This window comes from Dunckerocampus dactyliophorus, chromosome 20 (genome assembly GCF_027744805.1).
Source record: "Dunckerocampus dactyliophorus isolate RoL2022-P2 chromosome 20, RoL_Ddac_1.1, whole genome shotgun sequence".
NCBI classification, from domain to species: domain Eukaryota; kingdom Metazoa; phylum Chordata; class Actinopteri; order Syngnathiformes; family Syngnathidae; genus Dunckerocampus; species Dunckerocampus dactyliophorus.
Window position 1 is genome coordinate 11,871,517 of NC_072838.1, and position 25,278 is coordinate 11,896,794.

At 41.6% G+C, this 25,278-nt stretch overlaps 1 protein-coding gene across 1 annotated transcript in view; it reads right to left on the reverse strand.

Annotated features, from left to right (window-relative positions):
- kcnh8 (potassium voltage-gated channel, subfamily H (eag-related), member 8) overlaps positions 1–24,772 on the reverse strand; it is a 46,672-nt gene extending 21,900 nt beyond the window's left edge. The window contains exons 1-5 of the mRNA XM_054763784.1: positions 24,487–24,772; positions 9,149–9,382; positions 4,327–4,458; positions 1,062–1,189; positions 636–873 (exon numbers count right to left, since the gene is read on the reverse strand). Of these exons, the coding sequence (XP_054619759.1) occupies positions 636–873; positions 1,062–1,189; positions 4,327–4,458; positions 9,149–9,382; positions 24,487–24,562 (808 nt within the window). The 5' untranslated portion in view covers positions 24,563–24,772. The remainder of the gene's footprint in view (positions 1–635; positions 874–1,061; positions 1,190–4,326; positions 4,459–9,148; positions 9,383–24,486) is intronic.
- Between the last annotated feature and the right edge of the window lie 506 nt (positions 24,773–25,278).

Sequence of the window (25,278 nt, forward strand, 5' to 3'; positions counted from 1 at the left end):
TTTTTTCAAAAAAGTGACTTTGACAAGAGCACTCAAAGAGCACAGAAAACCACTAAGGTTTGACACTTGACACAAAATGTAATCCAATCTTATATAGCACAGGAAAACAATACGACCTAATGAGATTTGACTCAGATGTAAAAGGCGGTGGAAGTCGGCTTTTAAAGGGCACTCATGACAATAATCATTTTAACCTCAGAAATATTGTAATTATCTAAACTAATTATCATTATATTTTAAGTAATGATATTATATCGGTATAATATAGTTACCCATTTGACATATGCTAACATTTCATTAGTATTTTCAAATTATAATTGAACTATTACTACAATAATATAAAACATAGTGATAGCTAAAAAGAGTTAAAGTTTAATCCACATCTAGATTTTTGGGGGGATCCAAATAATAATAAAATATACAAAAAAATACAGAAAAATAAACTACTGGAACATTTTTCATGAAACCCCTGAAAATGGTCTTTAGTACCTACCAAAAAAATAATTGTTTAACTCAAATGCAAAAATGTTTTGCCTTGTATGATGAATTTCAGATTTCTTCTATATTTTCATTATTATTATTATTATAAAAGCACAGCCTCCCTGGCGGGGGTATTTAACTCAGGCCCAACCCACCCAAAATGAAGAGAATCTCCACGGCGATGTCGCTGACTGTCGTGCTGCGAGTCAGGTCGTCGTCGTCGCCAATGAAGCACACGTTGTACGGCACGGTGATCGCCACGTAGAAAGTGGCGAACAGGATCAACCAATCCCAGCCGGCCTTGTACGTGCTGTAATGCAGCAGGATGAATTTGGACTTTTTGGCGTCCGCTACCTTGTACTCTGGGAGTGCAGGAGGGTCGCCAAATACATTCTGAACAGGACACATAAAATGGACAAATTTATTCAACATTTATGGTACATATACAATTTTAAAAACAATGGGAAGATGCTTATTAAAGAGTATCAGCCATATGAGTTTATTTCATCTTCAAATCAATTCTACTTTTATTATGTCACTTCCTGCCCTATGCTTTATAGAACTTCTGAGCTTCAATATACCTTGTTGAGCTTAATTTTGCCCTTCTCTCTGCTGTGGAGGTGCCCGGAGACGTGGTAGAGCACCGTGCTGCTCCGCATGCGAGCCGAGCTGAACGGTGACCGTGTTTTGATCCGGCCACGCCGCCGCTCTAGAAGCACAACAACAACACATCAACACAATTCATGGGTTCGCGATATCTCTTTGAAATGAACATTGTCATGCACTGCACATGCCTCAAACAAGAAAATGAGTGCACAAATGATGTGTGTGCAAGTCTAGTTGTGCTATGTGAGTGGGCGTGTCGTGAAAGCCTTCCTTTGGGAAGCTATCAGACTGAGCCTACACGTACAGTATTAATATCTAACATGACACGGTGATAATATTGTACACGTTCATGTGTGTCAGTGCCGTATCATTACATGGCATAGTGCACAGCGGTTAGCACACTATGCCAGCGGTTAGTTGTCTTGCAGTAAGAGGTTTCAGGTTACCAGGCTTGTCCACCAATATTATAGACCTCTAGCATAGGAGCAGGTTACAATATTGATATTGCGTGATACTGTATCACTGTATCACAGTGCTTATTCATGTCGTACTTCCTCCGCACGACAGGGGGCAACAGCGAGGCATACGCGTCACAGTGAACCCACCACTTCTGGCCCTTGCATAAATGTAATTTAGGACCCATGCTTTATAAGATACACAGCTGGAAAATGTATCCTTCCTTAGCAAACACTCATTTCTGTTATGTCCCCTTTTGCAAGTGCCCTATCAATTTGCTTCCTGTTTTTGATTCAGTCACATTACTCTGCCAAAGGTATTGATTGATGAACATGTTCTCCAACAAGGCAGAGCAATGTTGGGCGGAGGCAGTTAAGTAAACTATGATGGATTTGTCATGGTAAATTGCTGCTGCTGCTGAGGTGGCGGTGTGTGTGTGTGTGTGTGTGTGTGTGTGTGTGTGTGTGTGTGTGTGTGTGTATAGTGCTTGTAGGTGAGGTAGATAGCGTTAGAGTGATGTGTTCAGGAGTGGAACTTGGATAATAGAAGGAGAGTTATTGCCAGTAAGCTCTCTGAAGCCACTGGAAAGGACTCCAGTCGTCCAGATTGGCTTGAGGGCAGATAACGGCAATAACAAAGCAGGGGAATAGAAGTGATAACTGCTTTTGAGTGTCCTTTGGAAGAGCGTGTGCATTTTCTGGTGCGCCAGTGAGCACCGACGGACCCCCAGATGAGGCAGGAAGACAGGACCCATCCATAAAGTGGCACAGCCTTGGGGGACGCGACACGGCAGGAGCGCAGAGACTGAGAAACGCTTTATTTTTAGACCTAATGAATATCCTTTTGCTTTTCATTCTTATGGGGGAGGTGGGGAGGGAATGCATAGCAGGTAGATATGTGAGGGCGGTGGCTGTAATGAAAGGAAGGTAATACTGTACTAGAAATAGATTTGAGGGAGTTGACAAATTAGAATAGAGGCAGAGAGTAAAACTTTGCAAAGAGACACTAGCAAACTGACTTCCACACTGTCAAGTCAGCAGAAAATGCAGCAGTGGTGATTTTGCGTTTGAGGTAAGTGATGTAATATCACAACAAATCCAGGAGGTGGAGCTACAATGAAAAAAGCTCTCTGCATATCCTGTCTTTTCAATATGTCCAGTACTGATTAGGGATTCAACTACAAAATTACAAAACACTTTCAAGGCTGTTTTTTGGAATCATTTCTTACTGTGTGTAACAACAGAGAAATCCTATTGATTCACTAACTCTAATTTTGGACAACTTAGCTACACATAATCAGCGGCTATCTCAGTATGATGATATACAATATAATATTTACATTAGGAATGTCCCGATCTACATTTTTTTTTGATCAGATTTTTTTTATAGTCTTGCTGATTCCATCCTTTTTGTTTTGTTTTTTTTGTTGTTTTTTTTATAGTAAGCTATTGTTACAAACATGAATTTGTGGAATTAAATATGGTTATGAAAATAGCTCTTAAATATAATGCACCCAAAGTATTGCTGTATTTACTTTATTACACAGCATGACCAACAATATTCTTTGGCTTTTGTAACTAACCTCTGTGAGTCAGAACCCTAATCCAATAAAAGATCAGATAAAAGTCCATCCAAAAAGATGAACTCAATAAGATAAAATTGGAAAAAATGGGCGTGCAAAATACTTTTAGGGTAGGAGTAATCATTTGACATGGTTATAGATCAATTTGTGGTGTGAATATATTTTTCAGCAAACTCTCTTCAATGTAATAGTAATTTATTGACGTCCCTAGTATAAAGAGCAGCACTTCCCGTGTGAGCTCCCCGCACCATGACACAGCAGTCAGGGCTCAGTGGGAGAGAACTACCGCTGTAGCTACAGAGCCGAATGTCCAACATCCAACATGAAACTAACTTCGCCACAGTACACCGCGGACATGTCTGCATGGTGGTGTTGCGTTTTCTTCTTCTTGCGGGTGGCAGGAGTCGAGTGGCAACCAGCTTTGAGGCACATTGCCGCACTTACTGTGTTGGAGTGTGGCCCAGAGTTACCGGATGGCCTGATCTTTGAAGCCGATATTATTGATCCCGATCCTGAAGATCGGATCGGGACATCCCTAATTGACATTATAAGTGTATTTTTCTCAGTTGTGAAGGCCTTCTGCAACGCTCAAGAAAATAAGTACGTTTGAGTACATAAAAAGAAGTCCTTCGCTTCTACATTTACACAGAGAATGACATCAAAATGCAAATGCTTCTTACTGTGCATATTCTCATTTCAATGAGCTTGTCAGACAAACAAGTCATTACACTGAGGTGTTTGTGTCTTGTCTGCAGGCATGCTGCATCAGCCACTTTCATTTTGGATGAAAAGCTTTTCATTATGTGCGCAAAAAATAACTTTGCTTTGGGTAGCTGCTTCCTCTTCTGCTTTATTTACGGTAATGAGAGTAATTAGGTAGACGCAGGCAAGGCCCCCCCCCCCCCCCCCCCCCCCCCCCCCCCCACACACACACACACACACACACCACACACAATAACCTTCTCTCAGGATAAATTTAGCTCAATGTCATCATATTCAGTATTTTCTGAACTTACTGTGACAAATTGGATTATTAGAGTGTCAATGATTTAAGACTAAGTTCTAACTGGAAATAATGGGATTCCATATGTTTTTCCTACGAGAAGAAATGCACTGCGTTTCTTGATGAAAGAAAGACACATACAGTGATGTTTGTTTTCCTTGCCTTTGGACCACCAAAACCCCTTCATGCATTGACTGACCTTCCTTCTTGTCGTCTTGAATGGCTTTAGCTTTAATGTCAGTGATGTCCTTAAAAGAAGCCAGAAAAAGCACCACATCTCCCTTCTCATTCTTAATTGGTACAATGTCCAGCAGGCACCAGAAGAGCAGCACTGAAATGGAAAAAAACATTCTTAGTAACACAATTCTTGGCCGCATTTAGTAAGATATTTCATGTATGTCTGTGTGTTTAGTGGCATCGTACAGCAATACCACAGACTCCCAGACTCCCAATAAAAAGCCCAATAGTGGATTGAAACAGTCATACACATTAGTAGTAATAGTGGTAATGAAATGATTAATTATGATAGTGATCAGAATGACAATAACTGTAATGCACACAATTGTAAAAACTTTAATCATATTGCCGACATCACCGTCACTGTAATAATAAAACCAACAACATAGTAACACCCTGGTTAACTCAGTGAGTAATGTGGGGAAGTACAGTACATATGTACTGTGAGTGTGCATATGTACGTGTGTACAGCTATCTCTGTATGTGTGCAAGTCTTCATGTATATAAAGCTGCACGAATGTTTGAATGTGTAATTGTCACTGACAATGCATGAAAGGAGAGGGACTGCCACCCAGCAAGCTCCGCCCCACACAGCCAGGCCGAGCCCCCACCACCAGAAAGCCACCGGGCCCACCACGGAACTGGGTGGTCCTCAAGTTCTAAGAACCACACACCAGAGTTCAGCAGCCCCGTGCCAAGTTGTAGCTTCCTGAACCACTTTACTAACTCTGAAAGCTACAACAGCCCCCCAAGAGCCATCCCAAAGAGCCCTCCCCCGGGAAGACCAGCAAGGGGCCGCAAATAGACAGTCCCAAACAGGAACAGGGCGCCGGCAGGCCGGAGCATAGCCAACAACCCACAATGGCAGACAGGCACCGGGGGCCACACCCAGATCCCGAGCCGCGGAGAACGCGGACCACTAGGGAGCAAGAAAAACCCCAGACCCCCCCCCATTCCAGCAGCAGGACTTTACCAGCAAGGCAGATAGAGGAGCAGGCTAGGAAAAAAGCCAGCAAGTCAGCAAGCAGGCAGGCAAACGGGCGAGCAGCAAGGCAACCCACCACACAGCGCCAGCTGAAGCGCGCGGGGCAGCAAATCCCCGGAGAGGTACTGCCACGCCCCCAAGGCGCGGGAAGGCCGAGCACCAGAGCCGAGAAGGTGAGATCGGCAGCAGACCGGCCGCCGGACCCCACCAGCCACCAGAAGCCAGACCACCCACCCGCCCCCAGAAACGACGGCGCACCACCCAAGCACCGGAGCACCACCAGCAGACAGACCCGGGGGAAGCAAAGACGCAGACAGCAGCCCAGCAAAGCACAAAGACCAGCGGCGACCAACACCCAAGCGCCCGGCAGAGGACCACACCCCCAGCAGACCCGGCCCCAGGGCACACGCTCCCCACCCCACGCCCGTCACGTCACCCAGGCCCACGGTCCCCACGAGCAGGACCAAGTCTCACGCCACCAGGCAGCCCAGCCCCTAGTAGTCACCACGGCGCAGCAACCCCAAGCCACCATGGTAGCATGCAGGCCACCAGTAGCACGGGCACCGCCCCTCCCGGAGACTGCCAAATCCCCCCCAAGCGTGCAGAAGTGCATGTGTTTTTTCTCCTTCTATAGTTTTGGTGTGACGTGGTTCTGTCTGCGTGTCTGTTTACAGCGCCCCAGGTAGGTGTGCCTTATGATTTCCCAGTGATCCGTTCCTGTCTGGATGCGACTATTTACTAATCAGACACCGTGTGGACGCACATTTTTTTCAACTTGCCAAAAAAAAAAAAACGTTCCCATGTTGACAGGACCTTAAGGAAATAGTTGATTAATTGGATAATCGATCAATCATCAATTACTTGTAGCAGCTCTCCTTTTTTGTTTTTGTTGTTTTTAGGAAAAACACTAAAAAGGTACAAATACAAATAGAAGTAATAGTAGTTGTATTTCTGACAAAAAAAATGCATTATTTTCAAATGAAATAATGTCCATCTACACATTTTTACATACAAAATAAAGCCTGTGTCCCTTTTTGTGTTTTTGTTAATATAACCTTTTTGTACTGCAAACATAACTAACTGCATAAGTTTGTTGGAGCTTCCCATAGTTGTTGTTCTTGTTACGTCTTCATAATTTGTCACATCAGTGTGAGTCTAATCCACACAAAGCAGTACAGTTTGACAGTTCTCAATGAACAACATTTTTTTCTTTTCCTGGAATAGAAATGGAATGCAAATGAAGAGGATCTCCCATGGAGTTCCCTCCCATCACGCCCACTCACACTCAGTCTTGTTTGCCTGCTGATGACTCAGGGAGTATGTGCATGCGTGTGTGAGCTAGAATTTGGGGACACGTTTTACACAACAAACAAATTATTTACGGTCATGGACTTCTTTTATTGAATTTGAAATCAAACCTATGGAGGAAAGTCTAATTTGTCTACCTCCAGTGAAGGAAAATAGGCTGATGGTTCATATCACTTAAATTTCAGTATTTACCAGAGACAGTATTTAGTCATTTACCTTCATTTCCGAACTACTAAGCGCACCTGAATATAAGTCACACCGACTAAATGTAAAGAGAAAAAAATGCGTACACATACTGTATAAGCCATAGTCTATAAGCCGCAGGTGTCCATCTGGTAACATGGGATATTTTGTACACAGAAAGATGCAACACAGAAAATGTTTTAAACTTTTAATTAAATACCGTAAATACTTTTTTCAAAACAGTGTAATACAGCTCGTTAAACAGCCTACCGGTAAAGTCATTCACTGCTGTCATCTTCTTCCTGTCTTCTTCAGTGTCAGAATTGAACAGCCTCTTCCTTCGTCACACACTTTGTCAGTCTCTCTCTCTTTCGTTGTCGCGCTCAGTGTCACTTTGTTCTCGAGGCAAATTAGCCTGTGAGCTTGTGCTGTCCTCTTCCTCATGCAGTAGTCCAGCCTTTCGACACCCGTTGGTGATAGTGGATTTTTTGACACAAGATTCACTGGCAAACCTGAGCAAAAGTTGCTAGATCGATCGCCCCTTTGCAATGATTGTGGCACGAAAGTTGCATGCAATTGCCAAACTGACAATTTTATTTTTGTTTAGGACCAGATTTCGGTACGAGGAACAGGAGGGTGTCACCAGTACAATCAACTGTGTTTTGGTTTTATGATGCGGAAGGACCACACAAAAACGTCAAGTGAAAAAGGGGAACATACTGTTTCCATACAATTTCAACATACAATTTCCTCCTTCCTTGTGGATATGATACCGCTGCCTAGATGAGCCCACCTCCTGTATACACGCACTACTTCACAGCAGGACAGCATTGTAAAGAAAAGTAGGCTTCACTCCATGTCTTAAAATAAAACCTGGGTCTCTGCCAACTGTCAGTCAGCTACAGTTTGATCATGTTATTTTTTCATCAGTGAATAGGCTAATCTAGCAAAATGTGAGTGTAATGTTAGCACTGTAGCTCACATAGCTATGCTGGTGTAGTTAACATTTGTGCCTTTCCGTTCCTCTCCTTAATGTTTCGTTGTTGCATGTGATATATGGCATCTACTATGTTGGACCAGTGCTCCTCCGAGACTAATATAACATTAACATATTTGAAAAATGGTCCAATATGATAAAACAAAGACGATAGGCAGATAGGGGAATGTTACAGGGAAAGCAATAAACTACTACTTAGCGGAGCGATCACATCTGTGTTGGTATTAGTGAAGCTGTGACTGCACATAATTTACATTGCCATCTGCTAAATGTGCCTTCTAAACCCATATGACACAATGATTGATCACTGATTCAATGGTCAGAGTGTTCTTTTCAGACTCAATATGGAGCGCAGCCATCTGACAACTATGTATAAACTGATCCAAAGTCAGTTGTTCTCTTTGCTCAGCTATCTGTACACTTCATTGGCGTCACCTCTGCCTTTCCCCCGCTGTCTTACTACACTCCTCTACTTGTCAACATCCAATCCTCTTACTCTTTCCCAGGGAAATGATGTGCCATTGGTTACTGCTGACTATGTTTAATCACTTAATAATGAGTGTGGAACAGAAAATGTCACACATCAATTCTTTCACCCATAATTGGATCCATCCATGGCTGCTGTATGTCAGTGCCAGCTCAAATGGAGGCTTGTCCGAAATAGACACTGAGAAGTACCATCATTTGTGAATATATATATATACTGGAGACATTGCTCTGTCCGTACACTCTTTGACGTGAAAAGTTATGCATTCTGCATATCAGATTTTAATATGCGGTCAAATTTTTTGCACAATTTTATCCTCTTGTGAATAGAAATATGTAATAAAAAAAATCTTCTGCATTTGTTTTCTACAAAAACATCTGTAAATATGTCTGTATGTCACCTTTTTATGTTTTTAAAATGTATATTTTTTACTAATATTTCCTTATTCTTTTACTATTGTAGGTTGTGAAAGACTGATTTCAACTGAAATTTCACCAAGCCTGTGACAGGCCAATCACAGAGCAGCAGGTCAGACGCTATCATTTTACATTTTCTTACGTTTATGATGTATTATTGCTATTTTTAAAAGGGTGACGATCGGAATTGGCTGCATAAAACCCTTATCGGAGCATCCCTAATTAAAAGCTGTGTTATAAATCTTTCAGCACATTTTGGAGCAGTCTTCATGGAGCATTGCACAGGCAGCTCACATAGGCACATCTGCTGGAAAATCTCCTTTTTTTTCTTCCTGTTTTTGTGGTATTTCCAACTACATTTCAACATTTCAACAACATTACTACTACTGGTAACTCAGCAATGCTCACCTGTCTTTTTATAAAACATGATCTCATCCTTGAACTCCTTGCGCCCCTCCAAGGCGTCGTCGATGCTGAGGATGATGCTTTCGCTGGTCTCGGGCCCGTACAGGAACTTACACGCGCAGCTCTTTTGCATAACCTCTGCCCTGGAGAAGCCTGTGAGCTCGCAGAAGCCATCAGAGCAGTACACGATGGGGAACCCCTTGGACACCTGAGCGTTGGCCAGTATGAAGTTACTATCTATGGGAGGAGGAGGAAGAAAAGATACGGGTGAGCAACTGGCAATTTACGATGATGATTAATTATAATAATTAAAGGTTGGCCCGGTGTTTCTTTACATCCCAGTGTGCTTCGGTGTCTATTGATGTGGACACAAGCCTATTAATGTCAAAATATATATACTCAGTTCATGAGACGAAAAGATACACAGGATTGGGTCTACAAGAACAAGACGAGATTTTAACATTACTTTAAAGAAAAGTACAATGAAAAAATGTTAAAAAATATGACAATATATTGCGGTCGACTAATTTAATTTCTACTACATTAGACTCTTCTGCACTGTGTGTAAATGCTACCGGCCCCGCCTCCACCCTCCAAGACCAAGAGGCTGTATGACTGACAAAAGGGCTCGCGCCGTTCATGCTGTTGTTCCATGGAACAAACGCGCTAAGCTGCTGAAACCAATGCACGGAGTGAGGCGAGAGACGAGGAAAACACTCATGCACACAGTAATATATTAAGGCCGGCAAAATGATCAAGTTCATTTTCATTTATTGTGTGATTAATTCATGTATTCATTATCATCCCAGGCTTAGTGTAATGAGATTTTTTTTCTGAAGGAGAAAGGTTTTAATCTCGTGAGATCTTGTGACATTGAGATCTTGTGACAGACACCCCTGACACACAATAATTATTTTGTACAATAATGACAAGTTGTACTGATTGTACAGTTAATGGAAAATGCAATGCAGATAATGTGCTCATGGTAGCGTCTCAGTTGCATTATAAATAGAGCGGTACACGTGAAAAACGCCTCACACACTCAAAGAACAACATATTAGATGTGTTAAGCCACGCATTTGCATTAAAAAAACACCAAAAAAAGCGATCGTGCTAATATGCCGAGCACGATGCATCCTGCAAAGTGACTTGTTTTTAATAATTTCATTACAAAAATCTATTTTCTGCATCAGTAATTTCATTTTATCCCCAACAACACCGGTATTTAATTGTTTCATGTAGCACGTCAAGGCTTTGTCGAAGCAAACCACCGTGGCTTAAATTTCGTCTGGGAATAGCCCAAGTGCAGAACAAAAGGCTCGTAAACGTCCCTCTAGATGTTGTGTTCAATCAAACACTCCTCCGCGCTTGTGGGAACTCTACAAAAATATGAATTATGTCACGTTCAGGCGAGTGGGGCTTTTATTGTGCAGGATAGAGTGACAGATGTGGTGAATGTTGGAATATAGACTGCCTATGTGGGTGATGATGAACAAATACTGTGTATCACTGAGTACTACTGTACACCTATCACACTACACAGACATACAGTAAACGTGCGTATTGTTGATATAACATCACCGGACACCTCATTAGGTACAGCTGCACAATCTAACTAGAAGAAAGAATTTGATTTTATTTATATTTTATATCTTTCATCAGTGTGGGGTATCATTAAATTTGTCTATTTGTTTTTAGCAGACTATAAAAGTGGTGGAATTTGAAATGTTGGAAAGTAAAAATGCAGACTGACTGGATAAATAAGATGAATGATTACAGCGGGATCGAGAATCATCAACCAGCAACCGTCCGGTTGTGAAACAACTAAGCCATGTCGCCCTGTAAAATAAGCAGAATCTTACTGTAGTGGAAAATGTTAAGTGATTTTCCACCAGTAGGGGGCGCATGTCACAGAAAAAATGATTTTTTTTTTTTTAAAGCCATGATAGACAGCCAATTTGTCCTAAATGAGCTGAACAAGACAGAATATCTCCAACTTGCACACCATCTCTGCATCCCCTCCACACGCACACACTTCCTCCTTTGCCACCAATCACACACAAGATGCATTCACAGACATCGGAACTCCAAACATCAATGCAAAACAAGCAGGTCGCTCCACTATGCACTGATATGGGAAGCTCTCAACAGCACAGGCCAGATACTTGAAGGTTTTTTCAAAACAGTAACAGAATAATTTCTTTCCCTGGTAACTAATTACATCTATGAAGGAGTAAGTTGGTGACTCATTAAATGATTTTTATTGGGAAAGTAACTATAATTACATGTTAAAAGTAATTTTCACAACACCGATCGTTTAGTGGTGTGAAACGGCAACATAACTACTATGTAGTTACACAGCATTAAAACATACAGACAGGGATTTCATGTTCAGTGCAAAGTAATCTTCAAAGTAAACGCATGGCAATAATATCCTGGATTCTACCACAAACAAAACCAAACTTTTAAGATTGTTAGCCACAGAAAGAAGGGTTTGTGCATGTATCAAATCTTTATTGTCATTGTAGTCAAGGTCAGGTCAGCCTTTATTATTACCCAGTCTTTGGCCAAAGTCACAAGTAAATATGCAAGCAATGGCTAGTTTCAGTTTTATGATTTCAATTATGTTGACGCGAGTCAGCCAGTCCAAAGGGCTTTGACATAAACAGGTTCTACTTTAGGTGAATATGGAAATACTGAATACATGGAAACTACCAAACAGAGCAATATAGTTAAATGAAACCGATGTAGACCGTCAGCACCGCCACTAAAGTAACTACCGGTGGAAACGAAGGATAGATTTGATGCACAGATACAAAGAAAAGATACAGAAATGTCTCAATTGTAGCTACAGTCCTCATAAGTGAATATAATCCTTTCAGAATGATTTCATACACAAAGCAAACGCACACCAAGAATGTGTTGTCAGCAGCGATACAGAGGCCAGACAGATGGTCACAAACGGCCACTGCATTGGGACCAGCTGTCAGTCGTGAGGCCCCTCAGGCTTCTCATGGCAAGCAAACACCAACAGGACTCATGGCCTCTAAGGGGCCCCCATGTGAAGGCCTGGAGCCTGTCTGAAGGCAGGATTGTGTGCATGAGAAGCTGTCATTGACAGGAAACGCATGTTTCCAGTAAAATAATCACAATGTTGGATTGTGGGCTTAGTGACAAATAAACTGTACGTTGATGGAGTTGTTTACTTCATGCACTGTAGGGTATGATTCAGATTTTTTTTTTGTTAAAATCTGATCTTTTATGTGGTCTTTCACATTACCAAAAAATGTGACTTGTCAGTGTGAACACAAAGTGCCCGGGAGCCTGTTGCCTCAATTTGTGCTCTCCTCGGTGCGTTTGTGGTCATTTCAACGATTTTGTGCAACGGGACTCAACGTTTTCTTAACTAAAGGATTAATATAAAGAAGAAAGAGGGCCTCACCGTTCAGACTTCAGTAGCTCGGATACATATGGGATTTATATCTACATACGAATGAGGCCAGAGTCGCATTTGAAAAAAACGTTATTGTGCTGTTAACATGGACATGAAAAAATCAGATACAGGTCACATATGAGCAAAAAAAAAAAAAAAAACAGAATTGACCTGCAGTTTTTAAAGTAGCCGTATAGACACTACTGGCTCACCATATAGTTCATCCAAAGGTGTTTGATGAGGTTGAGATCACGGTTTTGGGCATGTGCTTCCACGCTAAACTCATCCAAGCGTGCATTGATGGACCTTTCTTTCTTTGTGCACTGGGGACAGAAAAGGGTCTTCCCCAAGCTGCTCCCACAAAACTGTAAGCATGCATTTGCCCAAAAGTTATTGGTCAGATGACGAATAAAAATTTGGGGTAAACATATCCATACTCTGAATGACCAATTTCCTTAAAGGGATAGTTTGGATTTTTTGACATGAAGTTGTATGACAACACTATCAGCATTGTCGCCTCTCCATTCGTGTGCATGTGATGAAGACGCTTCTTTTGCACACGTAAACAAGATGGCCGCGGCGCTCCGTCGCAGATGAAGATCGTCACTTACACACGAATGGAGAGGCGACAGTGCGCAGGGACACGGCGCGAGACAAATATAACGCAGAGCGATTTGTGAGGTCTGATTTTTTTTTGAGGAGGCATATTTATGATGCGGGCCGCATGGTGGTTTATTGGTTAGCATGTTGGCCACACAATCACAGTCTGGAGATTGGGAAGACCAGGGTTCGATTCTCCCTTGGTCATCTCTGTGTGGAGTTTGCATGTTCTCCCCGTGCGTGCGTGCGTTTTCTGCGGGTACTCCGGTTTCCTCCCACATTCCAAAAACATGCATGTTAGGTTAATTGGCGACTCTAAATTGTCCATAGGAATGAATGCGAGTGTGCATGGTTGTTTGTCTATATGTGCCAGTCCAGAGTGTACCCCGCCTCTCGCCCAAAGTCAGCTGGGATCGGCTCCAGCATGCCCCTGCGACCCTAATGAGGAGAAGCGGCATAGAAAAAGGGTGGATGGATATTTATGAGGCAAATGTATTACTCTTTTGAACGCATATTGTTTTGTTAAATACAATGTCCTCAGCATCTCTCAGTTGTATTGTTACTTTGACATATTATATTGATTTGCAGAAATGTGTTTTTTTCCATCAAAGTGGTGAAAACCGAAGATAATAATACATACATTTGTCATACTTTTCCTATATGCTATTATACAGATAAAACTTAAACAGATGCTATCTGCCTTCTATCCAAGCCACCTTCCTGTCCTATTTTTCCCGGTACCTCACATTCTAATGGCTCATGTTAGACCCCAAACCCTCAATTCCCTTCTCCCTCTCTCTCATTTTGGCCCCCTTCCCCTTCATTTCTTTGCTTTCTCCCTCCACCCATATCAACTCCCTGCCTCCTTCCAGCTACATCCCTCCCACCGTTTTGGACCTCTCTGCCTAATTACTCTTCATCTTCTTTCTACCCTTGGAATTCCAGCAGAGGAGCTATCGTATCCTTGATTGCCCTCACTCATTCCTCATACTACCACCTGAGAGCATTTGCTTTGACCATATTCCTTCCTTTTTTTAAAAAAAAGCCCTGAATCATCTCTTTATCAGCCCTTTTCTCTGGCTTTTCCCTTCCCCTCCCTTCTGTTTCAACCTCCTCCTCATCATCTCCCATTCTCAAACTCGCTCTCCACTCTGAATTTCTTTAGCCTAATTGCTCCTGTGTGCAAGCCCATAGATCATCTCCTTTCATGCTCACAATGCTGCATGACAGCTGTTGAGGAAATCCCACAGGAGGGGCAAGGAAGGGAGGGATGGCGGTGGAGGTGAGAGAGCAAGGAGGGAAGAACAATGCAAAAAAAAAAATAAAAGTATGAGGGGAGAAGGCAGCCTTTTTCCCCACCTTTTTGTAATCATACTTTCCATTATAGACGAATCAAAGCTTAATATTGTGTCAAACATACTGCAGAGGAGGGAATCATAGACAGATAAAAAAAAACAAGCAATGAGATTCACATCATATTATCTAGTCAACATTTGATGCTGATGCATTAATTCTATATCAAAACGAGATAACGATATGTTACATTGCTGTATTATCACGTAACACCTGAAGTGGTGATAGACAGACCATTGTAACCCATTCATCTGTTCATTCGTTGGGTTTCTTTTCAATTACCCTTGAGTCTATTCCGGTTGATTTTGGAGTTTACATGTTTTCCCTGTACATGAATGGGCTTTCAGTCCACGGTGTTCCCCCACTCTCACCCAAAGTCGGATTTAATAGACTCCAGCTCACCCGTGATCCTGAACAGTGGACTGTATAAAACGAGTAGCGGTGCTTGAGGCTCCCAATTTGTCTTGTCTTCACACTCACTCTATATGCACATACTCCTATGCCGGCGTCTAAAGTAACCCCAAAGCTATTTAAAGCACAACAACAATTCATACATTGGTGGGGGAAACCATTCGAGTAGCACAGAATAAAGGAGTGGTGATGTCAAAGGTGTTGGTGAAACAGCAGGGAGAGCAAGAGATGGATAGTGTGGAAAAGGAGAACGTACAAGCTGAAACTGATGTGGGCGGGAAAAAGGGGAGACAGATGGATAAGGGCAAGGGAAGGAGAGAGGTTGATGTGAAGGGAGAGCAAAGGTTGGTAGTTAGAGAGATGGAGCTTTGAGAACCGCAATAATGAAAGACGGAGATGGAGTGTAGGGGGAAAAGTGTTGGGAACAATGAAGTGATGGATGAGAACATCTTCTTGCCCCTCTGCCAGACACTCACGACGGCCTCTCAGAAAGTAATACAAAGCAGTCACATATTGTACCCTCAAAAAAAAAAAAAAGTCATCCTGGAGTTGCCATAGTAACCAGTGACACAACAACCAAGGTTATGGCTGCACAGTTCGATATAGTGCTACCAAACATTTAATAGGGAACCTTGAAACCGAGCTATCCAAGACTGCAACGCAACCATCTGTCAAGATTAAATTATAAGTAACATGTGTTTGTTTGACCATTTTGTGGCAAGCAGCAGTTTCTGCAGTCAGCAGCGTGTGTTCGGGCAAGAACGGTAGAAGGAAGTGAATGAAGAGGAGTGTCCCGGCGACACTGGAAAGCAAAAACATATCATACTATGAGCATACAGTTGGGAGGTTATAAGAAATGGAGAACAGAGTTGTCATTTTTCAGGACAAATAGAAACATTTTGTAATCTTATGAAAATTGAGTCATATAATATGATGTTGTATGATACAGTATATCATATTATACTCATATTTACTTAATAGTTGTTTTTAATCTTATTTTTAATGTTGCTATAATAAACAAGAAAATCTTATGTGAATGAAATCATAAATTATATATAAAATTGTATTTTAATCTTCTTAGAATAAAGTCATTTTTTTTCAATAAAATTATTTAATTTTAGGAGAATCCCCCCCACCATAAAAAAGTCCTAATTAGTCAATACTTATTTTTAATTGTACTAGTATACTTTTTAAAGAATTCCTTCATCTTACAAGAATAAAGTGATCATTTTTCAAGAAAAATGTGATCTTAAGCAAATTAAGTCATAATTAGTCAATCGTTATTTTTAATCTTATTAAAGTAAAGTCATAATTACTCACAATTACTCAGAAATGTAGTCATTTTGCATGAAAGAAGTTGTAGTGTTGGGATATTAAATCAATATGTGCGTTAAGATGAGTAGTGTAGATGATCTTATCAAGTTAGGTTGCAGTAGATGAATGAGATGCTGCCCTTTGTGTTCTGTAGAAGAGGAACGCTTCCATTGTGACTTCCATTGTGAAAGGAGAAACAGAACTACACTCAAAAAATAACAAACCTCAACAAATGGTAATCAAAACAGTACCCCTCAACGTGCCTGTTTTTCCGCCTGGCAGAGGTAATAACTGGAGCCTCATGTACAGTGCTCACACACACAAAGTGCTCATTTCTTCAAGTGAGAATAAGCTAAGAAAGAAAATCATTAGACAAAAGGCCTAATCACATCTTAGGCACCATCCCTGTGGCTACTACCAAATTACACATTACAAAGAGTCATTACATTCCAGAAATGTGTGAGGCCTAATACGACACTTCTTTCCTGGCAAATATCTTCCATTGTCGGGTTCTCGATCTTTTTTTTCTTTCCACCCAAGTCATTTTCCTTCAGGAATTCATTACGGCTAAACGATGTACGAATCATCCCAGACTTCCGCCGGTGAAACCCACCCAGTTTGTCGATGGTTGCAGACAGTCTATTAGAAATGGTGATTAAGGGTGGATTCTTGCTAATTAGGCAGCTTAACAAGACGGAGTGGCTCCAGTGACTGGGGCTGCTCTCATTCACAAGTTTGTCCATTTTTAAGTGCACGGTAATAAAGCTGTCTGGTGACCTTACAGACAGGACACTGCCGGGTGTGCATTCAAAGAATACTTGTTAAAGTAAATGAATACTGCTACTCTTTTACATGTTGCCGCATGCTTTATTTGAGTGCAGGCTAGCTGATCAAGACATGTGGTAAATAACCTACGGTATTTCAGTTCGGTAGAGCATGTTGTCTTGGGACAGTTTTAATTCTGATTGTGATGTTTATTAATGGCCGAGTGGTTGGCATGTTCGCCACGCAGTCAGGAGATCGGGAAGACCCGGGTTCGAATTGGGCATCTCTGTGCGTGCGTAGGTTTTGTCACATTCCAAAAACATGCATGTTAGGTGAATTGGCGACTCTAAATTGTCCTTAGGTATGAATGTGAGTGTGAATGGTCGTTTGTATATATGTGCCCTGCGATTGGCTATCGACCAGTCCAGGGTGTACCCCGCCCCACCGCCCCTCGCCCAAAGTCAGCTGGGATAGGCCCCAGCGACCCTAATGAGGATAAGCGGCATCGAAAATGGATGGATGGATTGTTTAATTCAGTATGTTTCAATATTTACATATTCTCACATGACACAGACATGAGATACATTTTAAAACTGTTCAGCGCTCTTACTGTATATATTTGTTTACTACAATATTTTGCAAATAGCAAAACATCCGTCCATCTATCCATCTTCTATGCCGCTTATCCTTACTATCCTATCCTACCTGACTTTGGGCAAGAGGCGAGGTACACCCTGGACTGGGTATACCTCGCAAATAGCAAAACTATTATAATTATTAGTTTTGGCTAGTTTAGCATAACATTAGTGTTCTCTACTTGCATGAAACCTACCTACCGTGTATGGCAATGTGGCATAATTTGTCTTTTTTTAAATATTTCATATTTTAAATATTTATATGCTTTTTTCAATATTAAAGTATATACAGTAATTGTACTTTTTTAGCAAATGTAGTTGCCCTCAAATCACGTTATGTCATATATATGATATGTATTTAAAAAGATACAATTATTTTACAAATATGTGAATACTTATATTCATATAATGTAATTTTAGAAATATGTAAATAATATTAATATGGTTTTTTTTGTTTTTTACATATTTTAGCATGGAACTAAAGTTTACTGACGTCGACTTGGAACATCAATTAGTGTTGCGCTGCACTGAATGACAAGCAATCAAGAAACTTTTTATGTTCTCCATCAGAATGTCGCTTTTTTTTTTTTGCATTTACTCATCTTTTGTTTACTTCCAGCGCTGTTCATTTCTCAGTCCATGCCGAAGAGCAATAAACGCCTGTTGCGAGAGAACGCCATGTGATCAGAATTTCCACTGGGGGGGGGATGCTACAATAAATGTTTAAATCGAGACGCTGCTTAATAATGAATTTCAATCTCCAATGTCAGTTTGCACCTTGATAAGATGCGTGGCTTAATGATTGTGAACGCCAATGGAGGGCTGAGGCCGAATATTGTTAGTGGGCATTATCTTATAATTAAAGTGTTTCTGGCCAGTCGTCGTTGCCATACACTGACCGTTCATGTCATCAGGAACACCAGCACGTCTAATGACATCCAATACAAACGCAACCTTTGCAGCAATGGTAGTGTTCATGTTTCATTGACGCCGCTCTCGCGTCGCCGAATACTAGAACTAGAATGTTAAATAACGAACTTAATATTACCACAATCCTCCCATGTCTTCACAACAAAAAAGGCTCAGTATTAAGTGGGATTTGGAGAAAACGGGGCGCAGTCGAGCCAGTGCACTGGCATGGAGCGAGAGCCCCATGTGCACCCCGCAGCACTATAGTCAATGATGATTGATTACTCCCTCACAGGCTCATAACTACACTCATTACTTCCTTCAGTCGTCACTCTCTGCCTGCAGACAACTTTTAGATCTGCCTTCACACAATTTGGCTTAATCCAATTGTCAACACAAGCTAGTCTAGAAAAAAGAAACATAAAAAAGTTTGACCATGTGTTTTTGGCAGCTTATTTCTCTGTTTTAACATTGCCAATATATTTAATACCATTTGTATTACCCCTTTTAAATGACACCCCATTCGTAAGGAACCTTTGTGTGATGGGTAGCACAACTGGCTACCCCCAGGTGTGGGGAGCATCCCCATCACTTGTAAAGCGTGTTGTCATCAGTCCCTTGCCATGCTCACCCCCACAGGGGGACATTTATCAGAGGCTACCTGCATAAGTTGGGGGTAAAAAGAAAGAACTGATTGGCGTGCTAAGAGTCTTGACTTTGACCCAACTGACTCGTGTTGTGTGTGCTGTCTGTGACAACTCCTGATTTAGGAGCGGAATGTCACCCCACAGTGTGTGTGACCACCACGGCAGCAGTGTGGTTCTTTGACACTCTTTGTTTATGACAAGTCCACCAAGAACACCAAACTAGCAAGAGCAGAATAAACTGGCTGTTTGTCAATATCTGAAGAACCTGTATTGGCCCGAATATAAGATGACCCTGAATGGGGGATGACCCCTCTTTTGTCATGATTAACATAGAATTAGCTTCATAAGTCCTCATCGATTGTTGGCGAACTTTCACAGTCTTTGAACCAGTTCGTGTCACTGGTGTGTGTGAGTGACAGGAAGAAAAACCATGGCCAACTCACCTGTTGGCTTGCATTTGTAAAGCTTTCAAACTGCAGTATAAGACAACCCGTCTGACTGTTGTCTAGGGACAAAATATACTATCAATACAGTATACAGTACATATGTTACACACAGCGGTGCCTTGTTGGTTTTTGTCATTAATTCATACCAAAAGGTTGGATGAAAACAAAGCAAATTTTCACATAGGAAATAATGTAATCCAATTAATCCATTCCAGGCACCCAAAACTATTAACAAAAAAAACACGTCCACAGAGAATAATGATAGTTTTTCAGTTTTTTCAAGAAAACGATGCTAAATAATCACATAAAATGGATAAATGGACATTTAACATCACTTTTACTTTTACTGAAGACGTTTGTTGGTGAAGACAGCATTGAGCGGAGAGGAGAAGGATCCACACCAACAACAACTTCTCAGTGTCTTCCATTGTTTGCGATATCTGTTATGTTAAAACCTTTACCCCTTTTGCAACATTAGTTTCCTTGATTTCCTCTTTCTTCGCCAGGATGGAAGCCATCGTACATCCTGGCAAGATCGGCCACACGGATGCCATCTTTGTACTTTGCGATGCGTTCCTTTCTTGAATTCTCACCTTCTTTGAGCGCTGACACTTGCAACTTCATTTGGCCCCGTGGCGGGTTATTTAGCAGTTGCACTCAATAAAAAACGTCCTACCAGTGAGTCGCCGACGCGTAGGGTGCTTTGTTTGGGCATACAGACTAGTTTGTTATTCGCCATATCGTACGATAACCGACAGAGTTTGAAAACCGAAGTAAAACTCCCTTCGAAAACTGAACCATACGGAAACAAGATTTGACTGTATGGTATTTTTATATGTCTTATATTTGGGTCAATATGGTAGCAAGCAAGAGGCATTGACACGGCTTTTTGTTACATGTTTACAAGCCAAGTTTATCTCCAGTGGATCAATCTGAATGTGAATCACATTGGTCGGTGGGTTTTCACACTCAGTAATTAGCTTACTCTCTTTTATTCCCTGCAGGTCATAAGAAGTCAATGGGACAGCAACAACTTGGAGTCAGACAGTGAGATCTAAGAGAGATGGACTCCTTTATTGTCGAAGATACTCTGATGAGTTTTTACACATTCATCTAAAGGGGGGCGGGCGGGGAGGTGGGGGGAGTGCGGGTGGGGGAGTGGTTCTCATGAAGCGGGATCCCCACAGAATCTTTTTAACAACTTAATTAGTAGCGCTGCATTGAACAAAAGTTCATCATTGGAGAGTAAAACTTGTTCTTTAGTGGCCTTCTGCTCAAAGACAGAGACAAATGAGCTTTCACGCGCACTCAGAGCAGAGTTCTATGACGCACAAGAGCAAAGTGCTGAAAATGCATCTTGCTTTCTTTTTTCTTTTTTTTTTTCCCCCGGTTCTCCGCGTCTTCATCTGTCTTAGCACACATGCACAGCCTCTTTTTGTTCACGCATACACAAACAAACCTAACCTCCCCATGCACGCTAAACACGTTGCGCTCTCGAGTGTTACCGTCGGTAATTGTCAAAGAAAACACCTAAAAAAGAAAGCAGAGCTGAGAGTTATAAAATACAGATCTCGACAAACAGTCCAGAGTGGGAAACACGAGGCACTCTCTGGGAGACTTTACTCAATCCTCTATTTCAGGAGAGTGACAGTTGAATTTAGCTGTAGGGTGGTCTAATATGGACTCCATCTCCCCACTGAGTGACATTATAGCTCCACAGCAAGTACTGTATCTTTGTGCTGATTGCATTGCAGTAATAACATCAACACAGACACATGGGGTAACAACTGGAATCACAACAACTGGAAAGGCACAATAACCACGCTTCAGTGACATGACATTTACTTACATTTGCATTCTAACTGCTTTGTGTTGTGATTTTAAACTGTCACAGTGAATTGTATCTCTTTGAACTCTCTACTACTTTTTTGTATTTTGTGCCTTCTCGCCGTCTCGCAAAAGTCACTTCTCAGCAACCATTTTTTAAATATCTTTTCAATGGACAATACTATGGAAATGACACTTGGATATACTTTACAGGTTATATAGCAGTATAGATTTGCTGTCACACACAGCCATTACTGTCTAAATGGCTGACAACAACAGTGAGTACACCTCTCGGAGGTATTCGGGGTTAGCGAGCTTGAGTGTAAAGCCGGGCTTGCTTGTTCAGCGAAGGTAGCTATTCTTTAAAGCAGCTGTTTCACCATGGTAACTTAGGCTAAACTGACCAGGTTATGAGTTTAGCCTAAGTCCCGACCAGGTTATGTCCAGGCTTTCAGTTTAAATGAACCACAGCTCCCCGGTACCGGCAGCAGTCATGCATCCCCAGATCATGACTCTACCATGATCTGGTAGACCATACGCAAGACACAAATATCTTGGTAATTAGTAATCTACTCTAAAGTATATCCAAGTTTCATATCTTTAGTATTGTGCTTCGAGAAGATATGCTGTATATTTGAGATACTTATCCCAGGCTTTACTGTACTTAGAGGATAAAATCTTTAAAAACGACTCATATTTTGAGTCCTTATCTACCAAAGGAACTGAGGAAGTGCTTGTGAAGTGGCGAGTTCCTTCAAATATTCAGCGAAAGGAAGGCAGAGGCCAACTGAAATGATCAACATCGTATACATTCCGGCATCATTCCTCATCAACGTTACTTCAGCGAGCATGTGGGGAAGAGTGCCATTTCACAGCTCTTAACAGAAATTCTAATGACAGTTTACAGTCAAAACACTTTCTATAGCAATGGACTTACTTCAGACGACGCGAAACAAAAGGTAATCAAGCAAATGGTACAGTATATGTAGAAACGCTGACGTTAAATCAGAGCCAGACCATGTTGTTTCAAAGTCTGACCTGCCTCTTCAGGCTTCAGGTGACGTCAAAGGCGCGTGGGGGGGGGGGAGTTGCATAGCATAGCACTGCAGTGAAGCTTCTTATATTGGCTCCTGGCGAGGCCATCACACCCAATTTGTCCCGTCAAGCCCTGCTGCCTCCAGTCTAAACCATCTTCCAGTTCAAATCCAATGTTAATTTCCCTCCTTTTCGGCTCAAGGACGGCATTGACAAACCACTTGTGCTACAGGTCCGGAAACAATTCAGTAGTGTTAGACCAGTGCTCCTGCCCAGGCAAGCAACCAAGCAAACGCTTCACATTTCACCTGCTTTTTAAGTCATAGCATAATACTGCTGAAGCTGCAGAATGTTAGGTGGACGGAAATAAAGACTATGGGTCAGGAAGGGTGTGAACACACACAGGTACAAATAGGTTGTCAGGGGTCAGGTGGTACATATACGGTTGATTTAAGACCGGAGTGACATGTTTCTTTTCTTACCACCTCAATTATATATTCTTAAATCTTAACTGTGCGATATTTAACAAACACTATCGTAGTTTCTATTCTCTATAAAAGTATTTTCTTTACTCCTGCACCACTTGGTATTTTATTATCTGGATGTGGAAGTGAATCTGTTTAGCTTATCGTTCACATCCTTTTAGCTTGGGTTTAACCAAAATGTCGTCTTGAAAAGGTTGCATTGGCATTTTAAAGCTGAAAGTAGTTGCGTTTTTTTTTTTTTTTTTACATAAATATAAGAATGTTTTAAGAGATGCACGAGGGACACATACTGTTGCTTGCATATGATGAATATCACTACTAAGACAAACCTCTACAATTACATTTGTTAGTATAAAACCTTACAGGACTTCCATCCAGCCATTTTCCCATTTTCTATAGCGCTTGTCCTCATTAGGGTCACTGGTGAGAGCCGGGGTACACCTTGGACTGGTCGCCCGTCAATCACAGGTAGACAAACCATTCACATTCATGGACAATTTCTCCAATGAACCTAACATGCATGTTTTTGAGACGTGAGAATAAGCCGGAGAGACCGTGCAAACTCCACACGGAGATGTTCCCACTGAGATGCGAACTAGTATTGCTCGATTGTGAGGGTGACATGCCAGACATACTATACCGGACTTGCCAGGTAACAGTGTTTACCAAAATATGTTCAAAAAAAGACACCAAAGTTTATTATTAGTGCACTTTTTTACATACGGTACAGTCTCTTTGGTGCTATCCGTGGTGCTGAAACATCCCTACCTTCTGGTGGACGATTTTAAATACTGGAGGGATACTGTAGTTGGTTAATTCGTCATAGAGTGGCCTCCGCTCTAATAGATGACTTCAGTTATTTCACAGGTGAACAAATAAACAACTCACCTAAAAAAAATACACTTATCTCAACAGCTGATGCCACCATGTGTCATTCATTCATTCATTCATTCATTTTGAGCCAAATACAGTGTACCATTGTACAGTATACTGTGCATACATTAGGATAATACACATTTTATCCTGCTATTGAATGAGAATTGATGTCCAAACCTTTTACTGGTACTGTATTATGTATTATCTAACTAACTATTTTCATTTTCACACATGGTGACAATGAATTTTCAGTAATAGACCTGGAGAAGGGGCTGGATTAAATAGGCTTTGCTTCTTCCTACAGTAAATATTAGATGTTCCTTAATGTAACTTGATATCTGAAACAAATAAACCATGGCCATGACCAAATATTAAATGCACAATATGTGATAAACCACCTTACCTTTAGTAAATAAACACTTTCAGCCATTACATAGACATCAAACTGTACTTAATAACAACGCAAAAGTGTTTTTCAATCCACAACATAAGCGAAGTTTTAATTATGCCTGTAATAAACGATACATTTAACGTAATGCTACCCCAGAAGTTAAAACCACGAGACAGCCAGACAACGCGAGGACCGTAATGAAAAGCAAACTTACGAGTGCCATCAAAGCGTGTAGCTATAGTGTCCAGAAAGGTGTTTTGCGGTGCAAGTAATCCCTTCATCACAGGCATTTTCCCTGCTTAATGTCGAAGTCCCCATCAAAGTGCGTGAAGAGAGAAGTCGTCCAAACGTGTGAAGTGCACCCTTGAAAGGTTACAGAGCTGCATGCATGTGCACAACCGCGCGTTTCCGTCCCACTCAGCACATACGCGACGCTGGGCCAGGGAGGTGCGCGCGTAAGGCGCGCTCCAGTGCGTCTGGAGATTCTGTTGCGTGCGTAATTGAAAAGGAGGAGGTGAAGCCCACAGGTGCAGGACGGGTAGTAGCCGGGGATGACCGTGACAAGGCGAGGCTGCCTGTCAGCGGGTGGTATTATTATGTCACATGGCGACAATGATCGTCTGTCCACAGCGCGCAATGAATGGTGGGAGACATCCATCACTCTCACTTTCTCAGCCTGCCTCCAAAGTCGCCACCAAAACTCAGAATCCACATTTTCTATTAATGCGCTTAACTTTATTTGTGCGAACACTGCATCAATAAAACACCGAATCGGTTTATCACTTTTCCATTGATAACATCACACAATAGAACAATGAGCTCAGTGGATGCACACTTCATTAGGTACACCTGCACAGACTCATAAAAGCTGTATACACTTCAGTTTACAAAGCAAGTTATATATGTTTATTAGAGTGTGCATCATACTGAGAGCTATGTCATCTACATAAATGACCAAAATATTAGAAATAATTGTCATGATGCAGGGCAGCAAGAAAGTGTCCGA